The sequence below is a fragment of the Thamnophis elegans genome, chromosome 10 (assembly GCF_009769535.1).
Source record: "Thamnophis elegans isolate rThaEle1 chromosome 10, rThaEle1.pri, whole genome shotgun sequence".
In the NCBI taxonomy this organism is placed as follows: Eukaryota; Metazoa; Chordata; class Lepidosauria; order Squamata; family Colubridae; genus Thamnophis; species Thamnophis elegans.
Window position 1 is genome coordinate 14,403,028 of NC_045550.1, and position 21,004 is coordinate 14,424,031.

The 21,004-nt window shown below is 36.2% G+C and overlaps 1 protein-coding gene across 2 annotated transcripts in view; it reads left to right on the forward strand.

Moving 5' to 3' along the window:
* Positions 1-21,004, forward strand: part of ABLIM1 (actin binding LIM protein 1) — a 215,442-nt gene that overhangs the window by 6,263 nt on the left and 188,175 nt on the right. The window contains exon 1 of one of the 2 annotated variants that reach the window (XM_032224835.1): positions 5,682-6,045. The exons of the other annotated variant lie outside the window; for it this stretch is intronic. Coding sequence (XP_032080726.1) covers positions 6,033-6,045 — 13 coding nt within the window. The 5' untranslated portion in view covers positions 5,682-6,032. Of the gene's footprint in view, positions 1-5,681; positions 6,046-21,004 lie in introns of those variants that run through there. 2 annotated transcript variants of the gene reach the window in all.

Sequence of the window (21,004 nt, forward strand, 5' to 3'; positions counted from 1 at the left end):
TCTTTTACACATAAGACTTGTTTTTCATTCCAGCAGTGGTGGATTAAGGCTCATTGGTGCCCTAAGAACTGACAAATCTTGGTGCCCTCCTCCTTTGTACATACTGTACAAATCTTCATTGTTTTTTTTTCCTTTCTCAGCTTTGTTATGCCCCCTTTGGGTCTGGTGCCCTAAACGCATGCTTAGTCTGCCTAATGGTTAATTCCAGTCAATCATTGCCTAGATCAAATGGAATAAAACATTTTTAAAATCTAGAATGTCCGGACAGCATTGAAGCCTCACAGGCAAGGACTTTAATTTGCCAAAATATGAAAAGGGGGTTGTACAGCATAATCAGACTTGCAAGAACTGTTGTAAGAAAACTCAGTTAAATAGTTTTAGCTTTTCTGCACTTGACTTGATCTGCCTTATCTTGTGGAGTCCTTTGGTTTACTCTTTCCTGTTTTTGTTGGTCTTTGTTGGTTCAACAAGTAGTGAAAGCGTCAACATAGGAGGGGACCAGGACAATGGGACAGGAGGAAGAGGCGGGGGAGGAGGTGGAGGAATAGGGCAATGACTAAATTGGCTGGTGAGGATAAATATGACAAGGATGGCAACTGTGATGGAAAAAGATTAGCAGTGGAAAGTGGACAAAATATCTAGGGTCATGTTTGTCCATTTTTAATATCTTAGTTGAATGGATTAGAAGCTGGGCCTGAAAAAATGGAATAGGTTGTAGTTCTGAAAGACCAGTTGTAGGACTGAATGAATGTATGTTTGTTGTTAAAGGCAGATGAGTGAAATAAGTCACAATACCTCTGATGAACTGATAAGGTATTTCAACAAAGTAATACTAAGATGCAAATAGTGGCAGGAGTAAACTATGATGATAACACAACCTGCTTGATTGTGAGTTTGAAATAAGACTGCTGATTTTGATTTTAAACTTGAGCATTTGATAAATAGAAGTTTGAGGTATATAGCAAGGAAGATTGGAAATGGGGCATTTGTAAGACAAAACAGATTGAGGAATAATCATTTTTAAATTATTTTGTATGTGGATTTTAGCACAAAGTTTAGAGAACCATAACTCAGCTTCAATAAAAATGGCCTAATAACAATTATTTTGCTTTTGTGGAGTCAATTCAAGCCAAAATGACATTGAAAGGCAAGTGATCACCAATGACCAGGGAGGAGGGAGCATGTCTATATTAATTAGGAGTATAAAAAGAATTTTTTAAAAAATCCACATCAAAACTGATATATTTTTAAACTGATATGCAGGCAGGTTTTGAGGGTAGAGCAAGTAGTAAACGTTTGTGCGGCATGAGCTGTTGCAGTTAGAGGAACATGAGGATAACCAATTTCGTTGTATTTAAATACAATGACAATAAATATTATACTTATAAGCTGCATGTTCTATCACTTGTTGTTCTTCTGGTTTAATGAGATTCACGTGTTTTTAATTGTTTGTTGATGAGATGCTTATGTATCTTGGTTTTCAATTTGTGATGCAACATTCATCTCTAAAACAAAAGCCCAAAAGCTCAAGAGTTTGAAATCTTTTGTGTCACAAGCATCTTCATGTTATAGATATATAATGTTCAACACTGAGCAGATAAAATAAATCATACAGATAAAGTACATATAAAATTATGTAAAATAAATAGGATTAAGGGTAGATAACATTCACCCAGTATCGGGCCACATTAACAGCATTTTCTTTTGCCAGCATGAGATCTTCCACTGTACATGTTGAAGCACATTGTATGCACCATAATATGCATGAGATGGACTGTTACTTTCCACATTCACATAGTGTATCTTCCATAGGCAAGACCCATTTTCGTAGATTGTTCCTTGATCTTTCTACTTGGCATAATCTGTTTTGTGATTTCCATATATGTCAAGGTTATTCTTGACCAGGTGGTAGTCGTGTGGTTGTGCCAAGTTTCCCAGTAGCTCCTTACTCGCCTTCCATAATTCCACAGCTGTTTGTGGCTACTGCTTGATGGGACGGGTGGAGGTTTTGAAGAAGGCATTCCTCGATCTCAGCCTGAACTGTGGAGGTTGATGGCCACTTAATGCGTTCTGAAGTTGTTGCTTTAACTCATCCTTTCTGTGCAGCACTTTCCCAGCAGAACTTTGGAGGGCAGATACCAGCTAGATAATGCATCTTTTGTATTTAGGTCAGTTTTAGATACCTTGAGGATCAGTCTCATTGTTTCATTTAGGGACACATCCATCTATTTTGCATGTTGCGATCCGAACCAAACCGAATTAGCATATTTTCCAACAGAGTGACATATGTCTAATGTGGAAATTCTATGGAAGTGTGGTTGAGTGGTCATCTTTATTTTTCTCAGATAGTTCCCAGCAGATATTTTATGTTTGGTATTAAAATAGTGGTTCTTAAAGGTAAGTGCGCAGTTCAGATTTACTTCAAAATACTTTAGGATAGCGAAATGTTCTAGGCTAGTACCATTCTATCGTACATGCAGATTTCTTGATGTCTCACAGTTTTTTTTCAAATGGAAAGCCCAGAGTTGTGTTTTCAGCTGGTTTGGCTTCAGCTGGTTATCCCTGTAGTATGTAGCCATTAGATTCAGACCCTTGATCATTTTTTTCTTGACAGCTTTGAAAGTTACACTTTCGCTGCTATTACCAGATTGTTGGCATCACAGTGAAGTCTGAAAGATACTGGACTAGAAGATATTATCTTTAGAAGCAACTGCAGAGAAATTGCAACACATTGGCAATAGCTTATCAAAGCCAAAGCTGCTCAGTAAATTGTTCCTTGATGTTACTCTAACAGCATGACTCTTCTTATATAAACATGGGAAAATGTGAATGGCTGTTATCCTGAAGTACAGCAGAACTGGACATCATTGCTGATATATATTTCAAAGTCTTCTTTGGACACAAGGAAGATGCTAAAGTGAATAACGTAGGTTTTTCCAGTATCTCGGAGACTTGTTACATGTCTACAAATTCAGCTTTGCCTATATATGAAGCAAAAAGAATGCAAAGCGAACAGTTTATGATGTAACATAAACAAAACAATTTGGTTCCCACAAAAAGTTCTATATTTTGTCTAATTATTTTAAAATATAAATAAAAGTATGTAATTTTTTTTCTGGCATGGTTTTTCCAGTTTCTAACTTGGTACCTTGACCATTACACCAAACTGGCTCTCCTAACATTCTGTGGAGGAAGCCCAAATTGGCAAAGCAAGCAGAAACCCTGCACTTTTGCATGGGCATCAAAATTGCACATGGGTTGGTTGTGCAACCATTATGACATTTTAGATCCCTCCTGGGGTGCCTCTGAGAATGTATCTGCTGCTGAATTTCCTTTGCCCTATTTTAAGACTTTTCTTTCCACAGTTGTTAAGTGCATCACTGCAACTGTTAAGTTAGTAACCTGATTAAGTGAATCTGGCTTTCCCATTGACTTTGCTTGCCAAAAAGTTGCAAAAGTTAATCACATGACCTTGGCGAACCAATTGCAAAACATCTGGATTTTGATCACATGATCATGGGGATGCTATAAAGATTGTAACTCACCGGTCATTAAATGAACTGTTGTAAGTCAAGGACTACATGTACCTTGAACTTTAAAATATTGTTTTGGACCAGAACGTCAAGGCTTGGACTAGAATTTCTATATATTTGAATGACCTGTTTTGTTTAGTGCTATTAATTCTGATAATGTAAAAAGGAAACTCTGAAAAACATAATTTTAAGTTTCTGTAGTTTTTAAAAATAATTGACAAGATTATCCTCTCTATCTGATGCAGGAGCCTAAAGGAATTATCTAATGTCCACTTGGAAAACAGAAAAAAATGTGATATTGTCTGAATACAGGGCTGAACCTGGTTTATTTGCCTATTTTTTCATTTGCTGATATGACAACCTTATATTACCTAATGATGGGACCAACTGTTTAGCTAAAATAATATTCACTGTGGCATATATATATATATATATATATATATATATATATATATATATATATACACATACATACATACATACATACATACATACATTACATACATACATACATACATACATACATACATACATACATACATATATATATATATATATATATATATATATATATATACTTAAAGTCACAACCCCTGGTAAATAAAAAATATTGGGTTTCTGTCTGGATGGACTCTTGTGACGAGCCTAATGACAGAGAGTGGAAGTGTGACCTTCCTCCCATACTTGGGCATACCAGGGGTTGTGACTTTAAGTATATACCTCCCACCCTGGCTGGCTGATAAAGGAGTTGTTCTCTGTAGCTCAAATGGTTAACTCCCTGCCTGGGAGGCAATAGAGCACAGGTTCGATTCCCAAAAACTTGGGTATGGTTAGCTGATGAGAGCTAAATAGCTTGAAATAGATCTATACTAGTCTCCCTTTATTTATTTATCAGCATAAATATAACATATATATATATATATATATATATATATACACACACACAAATAAATAAAAATAAATAAAAATAAAAAAACATATATATATATATATATATTTGTGTTTTTTTATTTGTGCTGATAAATAAATAAAAATCTTATATATATATATATATATATATATATATATATATATATATATACACAAAATGTATCATGCAGTTTGATTAGACTCTTCTATCAATGTATTAGACAATAACATATCAATTGCTAATTGCAAACTTGTTGGATGTATATCCCGCTTTTTGTACATCAATTCAAGATGCTATACATAATATTTCTGCCTTCACTTACAGGAAAACATCCATCTGTGAAATTGACTATATTGAAAGTGATCAGTCTCCAAGGTCACCAGGGCCTAAAAGACCTTGATGTGGGTATCCTGATCTTACTTAATATCCTAACTACTGCACAACACTAAATTAATACCACTTGACATTGATATTAACTCTACAAAGGTATTCTGGCCATGAACTTATTTTGAGAAAACATAGCCACCTGGAAGCTCTTCTGAGATTAAAGTTTTGCTATTTGTGCCCAGAGAATGAGCTGTGCAATAGTAGCCCAAGATGACATTTCCGTCTTGAAAAATGCAGCCCATCAGCCAAGCTTGAGGTCAGTTTCTGTTTTTTCCATACCAGGAACATCAACAGCATTCACTGGTTTTGTAACCACAATGTGGTTATGAATCACCACATACCTGAGGTCATGTACAATATCATAAACTAAACCATCGTAGAGAGGGAGACAACAGGATTTTGTAAAGGCTCTGAAAGGTTCAGAATACAAAATAATCATTTTGTATTTCCCTGCTTTTCTCATTTTGTGTTCCCTCAGTGTAAGTTTCTTTCCTCCATTATTCTTTGCCCATTGAAAACAATACCATGATGTGTGGGAAAACCTGTACATGTAGCCTACTGCTTGTGCTATTGTATTTTAACTGGTTTAACTGCTTTGAATGCCAAACGCTGATCAAACTCCTGTATCGATCATTTCGAATAGTAGTGGAGGTTCCTTCATTGTGTACACCTGGAGGCGCCCCTCCCCTTTCAAAAACACCGTGGATTACGGGAGTACCTGTTGCCTGCTCGATCCAAGCGGCATAAATGTCCTGAATTGCCCTCAAGATAAAAAAACAAAAAACAAAAACCAGACTTGGCTTCTTTATCCGGCTATTAAGCCAGAATTCATTGCGGAATGTTCACATTGCATGAAGGAACGAACACGTAAATCGCCTCCTCGCTCTTCTGCAGGAGGCCCCAACCGGTGGGCCGGTTGTGGTTTTTTTTAGCCAGACCCGAGTGGTGCTGCAGCGCCTGGCGAAGCGGCAAATGGCCCCGCCCAGGCCCAGCCGGTCGCTGCTCGCAGTGGCTGCAGCGGTCGGCTGTTGTGCTAGTCCGCGGCGCTCCCTCACTTTGAGACGCAGACAGGTACCGCCCTCTCGCTCGCAGTCCCGGCGGCACATGGGGAGATGCTTCTCGGCTGCGCCCGGTTAATGTCGGGGAGGGGGCTTCGCTTCTTGCGCTCGCCGCCGCCTTGTCTCTTTTGGTCCATCTGAGCCATGTCCGCCAGAGGTGAGTGAGCATCTGGGTCGGGACAGGAGATTGGATCAACATCTTTTCAACCAGCGAATGCTTCCAGATAAGGCCAACTCTCCGCCTCTTTCGCATCTTCCTCTCCCTGAGCGGTAGTTGCATTCATGTATCCCCCCCCTTTCCCCCTTCTCTCCCCCCCTCCACCTTTCCCTGCATTATGCACCTGCTGTGCCTAAGAACTTCGCTTCTGCCTCCCCTTTAATTTTCCATTTGCTTGATCTTTTGAGAGAACCTTGAAGTCAACGTTTATGTTAACACCACAGCTCTCTTTTGTGAGTGTGAGGAAGCCTGGCCTGGCTTGGGAACCTACCTTCCCTAGGGGTGGGGTGAGATTTTGCGCCCACCCCACCCTTCTTGGGACTGTTGTTTTTATACAGTGTTGATGGAAAAACTCGGGGATTGATGCACCAAGATATTTAAAGCTGCAGTGAATCCCTTTGGGGAAGAAAGAGGTAGAATGGAGAAAGGGGGTGGAGGGGGGTGTTCACAATCGCTTTGGAGCTTTACCAGGCTGCCTTTTTTCCCCAAGAAGAAAATATTTTTGGGTGAAGAATTTGGGAGGTGGAATTTTGCACTGATAGAAATTGAAAGAAAATATCAGAATGATAATACTAGTATGTTCCCCTTTCTGAGCTAGGTGAAGTAGCTAGTACAGTGATTTTAGTCAGTTGTAGATACTTCTTTTAATGAAGTGTTAGATATTATTGAGTAAGGGGCTTATTCATGGAAATGCATATAGTCTATGGACAGATTTTATTATATGGATATAAAAATATAATTTAAATGTATTTTTCAACAGAAGTCCTTTGCACACTTTCCTTGCACCTGGTCAGAAATCCTTTTGAATGTAGATGCATAGGATTGTGATTTAAAGAAAGCCAGATGTAAATTCCTTCTTTGAAACTGGAACTTTGGAACATAAGATCTGTCTTACGTGCTGTGTTATAAGGACAGAAATGATTTTTTTTTATTCTGAGAAATTGGTGCAATTGATATTTCTAGCTGCATTGTGTACACTTTATGTAAGATCTTTTAAGTGCATGTACTTGTAAAGAAATAACAAAACCAAAGACATGGTTATCTTATTTCCACTGTGCGTATTTGATTTATTTCATTCATACTGTGATTGTTGTTTCAATAATATTGAACAAGGTAGAATGTACCATGACCAGAACAAAACTCCTTTAGAAATACCGATTTGTCTGCAAATTCATGGGTGTGGCTATGCTTGGAAATGGAAAAAGAAAAGGTGAAGACATAGGAGGAACTTTGCATATTCTGACCAGACTCCTTAATATTGCCTAGCTTCCTCTAAGTTTTGTGATGTCACAGTACTGACTCAGCTAAAATTTAAAAGTACATTTAGTTAATTAAGTGATCCTCTTGATTTATACAACTTGCATATCAGTGACTCCAAAATCTCTTAGCCTTCAATTGTTTCATCTTTCTGAAGAAATATCTGTTTAATCCTCGAATGGAAAATCTTGTGCCACTCTTCGGTTCTAAAATCTATTGCTAGGTCGCTGTAGAATTACAAGATCATGTTTAACCATTGCAGAAACCATACTGTAAAGTTATTGTAAAATAGGGAAAATTGAAGGAGATTTTATATCTAGAGAGGTGAGTACTCCTGGTTTCTCTTCAATGTTTTTGCATTTTTTAAAGAAATAAGTGGGGGAAAGCATTAGATGTCATGTATTATGCTTCTCAGCTGTTCAACATACTGGAAATATGAAGCTCAACCATGCATATCAACATTTTTGCATAATTTAGACATAGCAGTAGGCTTGAGTCTTTTAAGACACGTTTTTATTCCCTTGTGAATTAAGGTTTTAAAAAATATTCAAAATACTGAATAACTTTAAAATACTATGATTATAACATTAATTAGAATGTAGAATGTAGTCATTTTGAAAGCTTTGACACAGGTGTCAAACTTGATGCATCATGTTGCCGTCATGTGATGCTTTGCAACGTTTTCCCATCCATGGAGATGGGGTGGGTGTGACCTGCATGTGATCCGGCCTGTGGGCCGCCAGTTTAACATCCCTGCTAAGGGAAAGGTTTTAGTAGCTTTAAATATAAAGAGTTTAGAAAGCCAAATATCAAGTATCATCTTGGAACCATTTTGAAAGCAAGGGCTAGCTGCAGCTCTGAAGAGTGCATATTCAGCAGTTTGGGAGATAGCTGTTAGGACTTTGGGAAGCAGACTGTAAAATTCAAGGCAGATTTACATTTGGAGCCCTGGTTGCAGGCTTAACTGATTATGGTATTGCACAAATATGGTAGCCTATGGGACATTTGATAATGCATTTTTCTGATGATCATGCTGCTTCTTGCTTTAACAATAAGACTCATTCAAAATAATAGGATATAACATCTGGGGAAATACAGTTGCATATCCATCTTCTGTGGGGTTTGGGTGCATTTCAGATTCCGATGTAAGAAAGAGTGATATTTTTGTTCAGTGGTCCCAGGTATTCCCAACAAGGTGCATAAACACAGATGACTATTATTGAAATTGATTTATTAAAGCTATATCAGTTAAAATGCTCATTTTTGCCCCAATATATATTTACATTCTACAATTATATGCACTTAGCAGAATCACAAGACTGAGGTTTCTGCAAATAGAGAACAAAAATCATATGACCTCTCAGGGTTTGGTTATATACCAGAATGCTCAAGACCCCTCTTGATAAGAGTAATCAAACTTGATTAAAATCCTCTTAGTTGCTGGTAGATGAGATCAGATCTATTTGGGGTGCAATCTTTGACAGAGTCAAATGGTAATTTCAATAAGCTCCAGCAATATACAGACTGTACAGAAAGACCATCTAAATATTGACATATCATTGGAAAACTGATTTTGTAGATTTTAAATTACAGTTACTTCGTTTACTTAGCTAACCTGGATTGCCCCAAACTAGGTGCCTGGATTAAGTACTGATAAACTCTGCCATCTGGTATTTCCATCAGCACACTGTTGTAGAAGACAAAATAATGCAGCTGGCCTAGGGATCCCATCCCTTATATTCACCCCTACTGGTATATGGAAATAGGGGGCAGAAATAATATGGGAAGATATTTATTAATCTCCACTTTGTCCATAATGGTTATGACCTTAATAAGATCACCACTTTTAATTTTACAGAATTATATTTTTTTATTCTTTTTAAAGTCAAGGAGGTGACAACTAGCTGGGAAGTTTGTGAAAATGAACATTACTGTAATGTGACAGTTGCAGTTGGCATATCATCTGGCTACAAATTGACTTAATGGTTTATCTTAACTTGTGCAAAATACATTTTATAATAAGCTTAACTGTGTCATACTGACCCGTCTGGCCAAGTGAACTGCAGAATAAATATTGATCAAGGCTGAATAATATATAATTTAAATAATGAATAATACTGCAAGCCAATCAACTCCTTTGAGGCTTTCAGAGAAAGATGAAAGTGCACAACAGGAATAGTTGATTTAAGCATAAGCTTCCTATAGGTATATCTAAGCAAGAAAATGAGCTGGCAGGGATTGACAGAAGATTCTCAGCAAAATGCTATTCACAAATGTGTTCCTATTTTTCCAACCCAGTGGCTTAGATTTGTAGCTCCATCTACGGTTTTAATTGGCTTTGCAAATCTGATAACTATAGGAATTGAGAGCTATGTTTCTTCACAGTAGTGCTACTACTTATACATTGTTTCATTTGGGGTGTTTCTGGATGTATGGCTATAAGTATGGATCACACTTTTATAGTTTTTTCACCAGGCATCCAGGAAGGCTTCCTATATGTAGTTGTTCATATATCAGTTATGTCAACTAATCAGACAGTTGCATAGACAAGAAGCTCCTGATGGGAAAAATAAGTGCTGGAATTAAACTATAGTATGTATTAAAAGGGAATTTCACTTTCTTGTTGATTAAAGATAATCTGTTGTTTTAGTGTGGTAATTGAGGATCTTAAAATGACCATGGACGTATACTCCAGGCAAGCCTGGAAGCTTAGCTGATGTCTTTCAGTGAAGGGTTAGCAACATATCTATAGGCCTATGGTATATTTTTGGTAGTTATGTAAGGGAATTATATATGATAATTCACAGTTCCTTAAATGGAAAGACAGCATCAAAGATACACTACAAAACATCAACTAACAATGATTGAGGCTGCCAGAAGAGCAAGAGAGGGAGAAACTTTGTATCTCCCTTGAAGTGGTAAAAGAGGAGAAGCAGGAAAAGGAGGAAGATCCTCAAAGCTGAGTGGCTTAGCATGTTTTTCAAAGTATTAAATACTTGGAAAAAACAGTGAAGTTTGTCATCTGAAATGCAACAACTAAGCAACTAATTATTGTGTTCCTTTAGCTGCTATCAGGATTATGTGTAGCTTTTAAAAACAAAGTATGAGATACTGTAATAAGAATATCAGGAGGAGAAAAGAACTTTGCACGTTCCCACAATAGTTGTGTTAATTGTATGTTTAGAACTACATACATACTTGAGCTCCAGAATTAAAATCAGGTTCTATCATTACCAATGTTTTTGATCATGTGTTTTGATGAGTATATCTTTGTCAGTTCTACAAAAAAGTAGTTTTTATGGATATTGCGGAGCACCAATCTCCTATGATTGATTTGGCTCCCCAAACTTAATATTCTTTAACCAATTTCCATAACTTTTAGCCAGTATGCTATTGTATTTTTAACAGTTTTGATGGGAAAGCATGACGGAAAGCCATGGAAATGTTACAAATGGAAAGTATTGACATATGAACACTTAGTAAAATAATGTGATTAATGCAAGATTATTAAGAATAAATTCATAGCCTGGATTGGTATTTTTGTGGAATTTGTTTGTTAAATTACTTAGATTAATTTTATTATGTGATTGCTTTTTAATGTTTTATCATGAATTAGATTCACAACTTGAAGGTTATGTTAAAATGTGGCTTTATGAGGAAAAAAGAACCGTGGAGTGCTAGACTTAATAATAAAAAACAACTTAACCATTTATCTTGAGTTGGATCTTTTATTTATTTTTTTAAATCTCTCTTGTTTTGGTTACAAGCCTATTGGAATTCCTGAGGGGAAAATTACACATAAGTCAGCATTAATAAGCACCAGAATGATTGTGAGTTGCTAGTTTCCTGTGATTGTCTGTCTGTACAATGAGCTTTAAGCTATTTTGAGTGCCCATGTTTCTGTATGGTTTTAAAAAGAGAAAATAAGCTTAGCTTGTGGCTAAACAATTAGCAGTTCAGTTCTATGCATGGTTACTGAAAGAAAGTCTCTTGGACTTAAGTGTGTGTCACTCCTAGGAAATTATATACAGAATTGTATGACTGCCACTAGCATCAGCTTGAGCCGGTGTAAAGCCTCCCGCATGTTCCTTAAATGGAGGGAAGTTACCCGAATCTGGTCTAATCATAATACTATCCTTCACAAACAGTAGAGACAATAACACAACAGTAACACAAGCCAGCATGATCTTGCTGCTGCAACTAATCATGTGGTTACCTGCTTATAATGTTGCCTGTGCATAAAGACAGCTGTTGGCCATTTTTTGTGTGTGTGATGTTTAAATTTTGTGCATTCACACACAGATTGTATGAATAGGTTTACTCAAATTGTGAAAGGTGATTACAGAGGCCCTGTTACCTGTAATTTGAGAATGTGGATATGGAATAAAATACTTAAATTACAAGAAGTTATTTAACAGCAAAGCCAAATACGAGCAGGGAAGATGAACTTTCTAGTGCTGGATATGTCCAAGAAGAGAGTAAAGAACCATTGGTTAGGGAGGACTTCGTTTCTATTTTTGTGCTGCACAGATGAATCTATTTTATTTTGAAACAAAATTATGGGCAGGTGGGAAAAATGAAAGTTTCACACTACCACCACTGCTGAATATATTGCCTACCGCTTAAAAAAATAAATTTAAACAGTGTGCTCATTGGCCCCTCAAAGTTTGAATAGCCAATAAATAACAATTAGCATGAAGCAGTTCAAAGGAAAGGAACTTAGCCATGGGAGATATATTTCAGAGATCTGAGTCTGCCATTCAAAGTTTTTTAAATTAACTCTATAAGCAAAGTTAAGCTTTTCAATGTTTTGACCTCAAATGTACTAAAGAGGCACAATAAAACTGTAACAATGGGAATCTCTTGCTTCCGAACTCCTATTCATCAGTTGCTGGAATGAATAAAAACATGATGGCCTAATTTTAGTTTTCTGGATCGTAAACTCAGAGTTCTTTCTTTTTTTTTTGTACTATGCTTGCACACATATAACATATAGAATCATAGAAAGAACAAAAAGAAGCATCATGGGAAGTAATTACTTATTGGAACAGATCTATGACTCTAAAAATCTAGCTTCAGTTCTTGGCTGGCATTCATGTATGAATTATCTGCACAGAAGATATACTAAATTTAGGGTGCTCTGTTTGAAAACAGAAGACAGAAAATAATCACTTCTTTCCACGATAATTTGTTCAGTGAGTCTAAAATAAGCATCTCATTTTAAAAATAAATTATTTTGGAGAAAAAGTCTTCCTTTGCAATACTAGCGAATATAAGATAATAGTGTCTTTATCTAAGATAAATTTAATACATCATATAAGAACATCTAAACTTTTTATGTTATTGTGACTTTGATCATCAATACTGATACTGAGGTCTGCATACTGAGGTCTGTATTATTTCTAATTTCATAAAAATATAACTTATTGGAGTGAAGTAATGCAATTGAGTAACAATACAACCCAGGACCCAGACTGTGGGGGCAATAATGCTGACTTTGTAAACCGCTTAGAGAGGGCTGAAAGCCCTATGAAGCCGTATATAAATCGAACTATTGCTATTGCTATTGCTATTGCTATTATAGTATGGTTTTCTTTATACTATGAAAATACCATAAAACCAGGATTTTTATATTATAACCTTATATTTATATTATATCATATCATATCATATATCATATTATATTATATTTATAACCATTAATTATAACCCCCCTTTATTTGTACAATGCCAGATATTTTTTATCAGGCTGTACTGATCAAACCAAAATGGATTTTTCTAATGAGTCTTTTTGTTTATGAGTCTGTCCAGCTGACTGAATTGCATAGCCATCCATCTTCAAATCAGGGATGACCCCCTTATGTTATAATTATGATTGCCTTTTTGTTTTCAACAGTAAGATATGATTCACGATCAATTGCATAATTTTTTTCAGCCAGCTGCAATGCACATGGCTTTGTTTCCTATTTATAGAGCCTTAATTGTGTGAACATTTTTTGATAGTTATCTTTAGAAATTCTTCTTTTTTTCATTTCCTAGTAACAGATACAAGAGAAAAGGAAAGAGTTGGTATGAGAATTAAAGTTCTAGTCTATCTTTTCAAAACCACAAACTAGTTAGCGACATTTCAGTTTAGTTCATTACATTAAGCTAGCGTGTATTATTAATTTATGATCTAGCATTCTGTGGAAAGCTACAAAACCACTGTTCTCCTTTGCTGTTTTAGCTCCTATATATCAGTATTGTTCACAAAACTCCCTAAAGTATTGATCAGAAATGGTGTTTGGATGGGGACCAACCTTTAGTGGAAAATAAATGGTAGAAATTCATTAATTAGAAAACTAGTTAAGGTCAAGGATCTAAGCTATTGCGCTTGCAATATTATTTACTTAAGCTGCTTTTTATGCTTTCACATAAACCTTAGAAAATATGACTCTTCCTTAATTCCCATAATTTCAAAATGGATGCTAAAGGTCATGGTGTAGAAAGAAAAATTAACTGTTCATTGACATGGTTTGCTGGCATATGTATTTTCCTTGCTGATGGTAGAATGTTGAATATATATGTATATTCTGGTGTCCAGTTTTGAAAAATAATAATAATTATATTATAAATTTAACATAAATAGTCATCTTTAATGTGACTCCACTCTGCCCTTTTGAAAAAAAGGGGAAGTGGAATCACATTAAAGATGACTACTTATGTTCCAGTAAAAAAATCTGCTGTTTTATGTTAAATATTTATGTTCCAGTAAGAAATTCAGCTGTTTTATGTTAAATACTGCAAATAATTAATTCAGGAAGCTATTGCTAGACTTATGACATTGGATAATTTCTAGTCTAACTCCAAATATTCTGATGAATATTTTTCAGAAATAGTTATCCTGAAGCTTTTGAAACCCTCTAAGTCAGATTTCAGACGTGGCAAACTACTGAAATAGCACTGATCACACTTTCTTGGTGATTCATGATTGCATTTGTTGATTACCTATGGTGGGTCTGGGATGGAAATAATGCCTCTTTATTGAACCTTCTTGACTCTTAGTGGCCTTAAATATCATCATGTGTCATGGAAATTTCAGAAATTTCAAAACACAGATTTGATGAAAAAGAACTATGTCCAGTTCAAAAATCATTTGGTGCCTTTTTGCAAGAATCTGGAAAAACACACACACACACACACACACACACACACACACACACACACACATCATAGAACTTGAGGGCTATGTGGTGAGAAATTTAGCAATCTGATTTTTTGGTCAACTTTGGGGATGCTAGTCAGATCTTTATCCATATCCACATCCTAGGATTATTTCTAGGCAAAACCTCTGCTATAGGAGTGGCAGCAGAACTACAAAAATCATTCCAGGAAAATTGTTAAGATGGAATGCAGAGGTAATCAGGCCAGTGTCCTGACTGAGGAAGGAACATTGAGATTTCTTACCTAATTACATTATGTTGCAATTACCTTGGTAAGTTACCCTAGGACTGCACTGTGAAGTTCTTTGTTCTTTGTTTCAGATGGGATGGCATAGAGGATTAATTTGTCTCTTATAGGCTGAGATAGAGAGACACTGGGTTTGACCTTAGTCATGTCCAAATAATAAAGAGGAAAAAGAGTGAAGCTTCTATTTTGTTTGTTATATCTATCTTCTGCACTGCACATGGTAGCCATTGGACTCACAAGGATATGGTGATGGTTCTTTTTCCCATAGGGTCAGTTCGTATAGATCCAGCTTGTACGCCAATTGTATCTATTCTGCTTGATTGCTTATTCTTTTAGCTATTGATAGTTGATCCTATATGGCAGAAGCTATCTGCTAGGTCGATATCTTCATTGTCAATTCTGGCTGGTTGTTTTACTCATTTTTGTTAGTTTGGTCTGCTTTATATTTAATTTTAGTCCCTTTTTTTCACTGTGTCCTTGTGTATTGGGACTTGCATATCAGTTGCACTTTCAACCATCAGGGTAGTGTCATTAGAATTACCAAATGTAAATACTGTCAATGTCTAGATGTTGATGTACATATTCCTCCTGGTGAGTGCTGAAACAATAAAAAACACGGTCATTTGACTTTTAACTTTTCAAGGAGAGTATTATAAGTTAATCTCCAATAGCAGATTTTTATTATGTAAGGTTGCCTTCTTTACAGTAGTTTAACATGTGTTAGAAGTTCAGAATACAGAATAACTTGAAAAGTTTAAATTTTCTAGATCTGAAATAATTAAAAAAACACCTGTGGAGATCAGTGTTCTTTTTAAGAACCATATGTGCTGTTACTGATGAACAGGTTCAATTGAGCCCAGTGGAGTACTTACATATATATAATGTTCTGTATCCAATTCATTGCATTTGTCATATTAAATATGGGTATTTTTTCTATGAAATATCATGTATACAACAAATTTCACTTTTCCTTTTCTACATTTTGAAACTTGGCATAAACTATAGGGCATGATAAAAGTTATTAAGACAGCTATGATAAATAAATCTAAAACTGAATAACTAAAAAAAATACTTTTGAAATAGCAAAATGACAAGAAAAAACCTAGGTATTTATGACAGGATTGTTGGTTATCATCAAAAATGTTTACAATTGTTAATAATAGCAAATACATTTATTAATTATTTAATAATTTTGATTTATACGTGGGTTAGTTGCCTTGAATAGGGACAAATAAAAGCAGTTGGGTCCAAAATAATGTAACAGTTTGCCTGGAAAAATCGAGGACAGTCAGTCTTGTATAATCACACAATTCCCCCTTTGTCCCATGATATTTGTGGTACATTGATTATAAAAGAGTGTTAGTTGAATTGCAAAAATACATAGCCCAGTTGACTAGGAATGTCATCTGGCCATTATCCAATGAACACATTTTCTTTGAGGCAGAGAATCTTTCTGATTTTGACCAGTACATAGGATGCAAATATTAAAATTAGCTATACAAAAATATCCAGGAATGAGTTATTTAATCTAATATTAACTTGTATTAGGGATAAGCCCTTTCTGTCCAATCAGCATGTATTAAAACACACTCATCTGCATTTCATTTTACAAACAACTTTTATTAAAACAAGCATTTCATATATCACTTTCATGATTACATGCATTGTTGGTACACTTTTTAGAGATGGAGAACTGATGGAAAAAACCAATAATCTGTAATATGGCTTAATTTTGTTCTTTAGTTTTATCATGGGCTCATAATTGATTTTAGTGAGCATGTTTCACCAGCTGGGACATTGCGAGTCCCAGGTGCATTGTCCAATGTCTAGGCATGAGAGCTCTTTGACATAGAAAGGACATGTTGGTAAAGTTGCCCAGCCATTCAAATTTACAACTGCAAAGAATACTGATTCACACATAGCTCCCTTTGTTAATTACCGAGTCTCTTGGCAGCCATAGCTGCTGTTCTATTTCTTCAGTGTAATTAATTATATGGCCTGAATCAAAGGAAGAAGCAGTTGCCTTTGTCGCAAAGAAGGGGAAATCCCACCCCCCAAAAACTTCTGTGTCCATAATTTTCTTTTTCTATGAAAAGGTAAGAAGCTTTGCTTTATTTATCATGTCACTGAGAAAAATAAGCATTAGACAAAAATATACGAGGTTCATACCTTTGTTTTCGTTTGCAATCATCACAAAGGATTAGTGTTTGGATCTGGAGTGATAGAAAGTTTCCTATTTCAAAGCAGAATGAGAATGTCTTTGCAGTTTCACTTAATCCCAGTATGTTTCAGTTTTGGCCTGGGCATTTGCTCAACTTGAATAAGACTGTGATATGAAGTCCATGCTGCATTTTGTCATTTGTCAACAAATGATCATATTCCTGTGTCAGTGTCAGGGGGATTTGTGAAGTTGGATACAGTGTAAGGATGCTGGTTCCCAGCAAGCTCTCTTTGATTTATGCTTAGGATAGTCCTGCTAACAAATGTCATGGAGAACATTGTAACTTAGGAGAGATCAGAAAGAAACAACAGCAGGTCTCCCTGTGGATTATGTTAATTGTGAGCAAAATACTCCTGGGTCAATGTAAATTACTAAACATTATAACCTGTTTTGTCTCTTTATGTTCAATTTCCATAAGAAGATAAATAAAACAAGTAAAGGTGAGTAATCTTCGAATTCTCATCAGCCCTGGCCAGCTGCAGCTATGTCTTTTTTCCAGTTTGTGCAGGTTGCTGTTAATCCAGTGGTGCTGACCTGGGTGTGTCCAGTGCGTCCTGCATGCTTCACCATGCTCACCCATCCACAATGTTACAGGCCTTGGCTCCTCTGAGTTAGTCCCCATATCCCCCTCAGACTCATCAGCCTCCTTGGGAGGCTCCTCACCTGAGCCATCATTCAAGAGACCCATCACAATGAAATTGTTTCATAGTCTAGCCTTTTTTCTTCTTGATCACATTCTCCCAAGCAGTATCTGCTTTTTTTTCCAGATCAACTAAATGTTGACCCATTGGTTGCAGTGGAAACTGATCAATTCTTGTGTTGCCTGAGTATGACATTGTGGGCTGAGAAAGTGTGGCTGGCCCAAAGTCACACAGCTGATTTTCATGTCTCAAGTAGAACTAGAACTCACAGTCTCCTGGTTTCTTGCCTGATGCCTTAAACACTAGACCAAACTGGTACTCATTTCACAGTCTAGCTTTTATATTGTAACACATATTCTGAAGCAGTGTGCAAGCAGTGTCTTACATATCTAATCTTTATGTCCATTTAATATCAGAATGCCCATTTTGATGGTCTTACTTGTGTGAATAAGGCCAAAGAATAATCACATTGCTATACATAAGGCCAAGTAGCAATGATTGAAGCATCTCATTCTGTGGTTTGGAACTGCTATAATAACAGTACCATGTTATTATGTACTATGTGATGTGTAACAATAATGGCACTTTACTAGAGATATTGCAATAACTTTCTGTAGGTAATTGTGGGGAGGGGGGGAGCTAAATCTAACTGCTTGTTTCAGAAGATAGCTATATGATCCAGTTAAAAGACCAAATAAGAAAACACTGCCATTTTACATAGATTTCATGTGGCCTTTCACAGTGTTGGATTTCCAAATGAAAATAGACTAAAACCCCTTATAATATATTTATGTTGGTGACTATAACTGTATATTGTACTTATTAGTCCTTATCAAAAAGGATATATCCTTGTAGATATACGCTTCCTTTATTTTGAAGTTTTTCCTAACCAAAATTTCCTGGAAGCTGAAATATAAAGTATTTTTCTGTGTGGCTCATAAAAGTGATGGGATCTGGCAAAGCTACAGAAGAAGTTAATTTCCAGTACTTAACTGATGAGGAAGGGAGGATCTTAATGGTTCTTGACAGATTAAGACAAAACAGATTATCTCATTTAATAGCAGATCCTCTGTAACAAGTGTGCGAAGCTTTTTTTTCCCCCACAGTGGGCCACATTCCTTTACACAGATCTGTGATTTTCATCATATAAGAGCTTATATGATGAAGAATGTTAAAGCAAATCATTGGTACCCAAGCCAGCAGTGAGCGGTACTATCCATTTTCTCTCTGAAAATTCTTCTTTTTTTCTGATACTCTCTTTTCTCCTTCCTCAAACAGTAGACTGCTGGAAATTTCTGGTGATTATCATAGTTCTGAAACAAGAGATGGGTTCAAATTAGACCAGGAACTAATAGAATTAAGCAGATGGCTGCATAGAGATATCAGGTTCAGGTTGTTAATTTCTGCTTTATAAATTAAAATGCATTTCTAAAGCAGTATTTCAGGATGAAATGCTTAAATGAAAATAACTGCTAATTCAAATATAATGGATTCTAAATTGAAGAATATATCACTTTCATTCTACCAGTCTAATATACTTTCCTGGAGTTTAGCAGATGTGAAATATTCTGAAGAATGAAGAAGAGTTGATTCTGCCCTAAATCAGCACAAAATAGACACTGAGAGCGAGGCCTAGAGAAAGACCCTTCTGGCTTCATTAAACTGCACACACAGAGACTATTGAAATATGTCTCAGCCTTGATGCATACATTTTTTCTAAGTGTTAATCAAGTGGTTTTAAGGACTGCACTGTAGAAGTAAACGCCTGCTTTGAAATCTATATGAATAAACATAGTTGTTAGTGGGTAAATATAATGGATGAACAGTCATGTGTAGACTCCAGAGTACATGAAGTCAGCATCCTGGCAGCCAAACTCTTTTTGTTGTCTGGGTTTCTTTTCTACAGTGTTCGCCCTTTTCAGAGAATCTGTTGGAATGTTCTTTTGCCTGGTTAACTATTGATTGCTATTGTTAATGTTTGGTGGCATGAGTTATATGGCTAGCCAGGTTCCTTGTTTTTCCTGCAGCAGACAATAAAATAGCTACTTCTGTAAGAACTGACCTCTAAAACTGCAAATAGGCATATTCTCTCTGGTATGAAAGTTAGAGCTGGTAGAAGTGATTTTTAAAAAGGGAGGAGGATAAATATGCTTCCTTTTAATGCGCAAATAAGCATTTCTGAAATTAAATTTTTAGCAAGGTTTTTTTTCCAGGATGAATATACTTAATTGATATTTTTGTGTGATTAAGGAATTACCAACTCTTTGCCTTAAAATACTTTTAATCTCACAATAAAGGTTAAATACATATACTGAATATATAATGAAATAAATATAATGAATACAAATCTATCTCCTATTATTATTCCAAAGATCTGCTTCTACTTTAAGTAATGATATGATTAATTCATATTGAATTTAAAATCTGTGACTTGCTATACTTATATGGCTTGTGGGTAAAGGTCTCAAATATGAAACTACAAATCTTCTGGATGCACCCCATTATAATATTTTACTTGAAATCAATCCAGGATTATAAATTAACTAAGATATGGCAGAGATGGGCAAATTTTGAGAACTGGTCTCATTTTTTGTAAAGATGACAGCACAATCTGGATATTCTTACAAAGTGGCTGCCAAAATTGCTGGTTAGTTACAATGGAAGAAAAATATACAGTTTCAGGTTGGTCTCTGTTAATTCAGCTTCATTGATTATGTGCCTCTAGTCTGTTAGGACTAAGATTATCTGTCTGCAGTCCAGCCTTTTAGGTCTCTCAATGGGACATTCATTTGTTGTGAGTATGTCCTTCTTGCTGCTGACATCCCTTCCTATCCTTTTGCTTTTCCAAACATTATGAACATCTCAAGGGATCTGAGTTTTTGGGTAATATTTCCCAAATTTTATATTTTGAGGCTGGTTATTTTTATCTCAAGAACTATGGGTTCATTCGACGGCATGGGATAAAATACCATCAATATGCGGACGATACACAGTTGTATCTGTCCGCCCCGTGCCAACTCAATGAAGTGATGGACGTGATGAGCCAGGGTCTTGAGGCTGTTAGAGACTGGATGGGGGTTAACAAGCTTGTGCTCAATCCAGAAAAGACCGAGTGGCTGTTGTGCTTCCCTCCCACGAATTGGCCAAGTGTTCCATCTCTCAGGCTGGGGGGTCAAATTGTACGCCCCTCACATAGGGTTCGCAACTTGGGAGTCCTCCTGGACCCTCAGCTGACTTTTGAACACCATTTGTCAGCTGTAACCAGGGGGGCATTTGCCCAGGTTCACCTGGTGCACCAGTTGTGTCCCTACCTGAACCGGGAGGCCCTCAC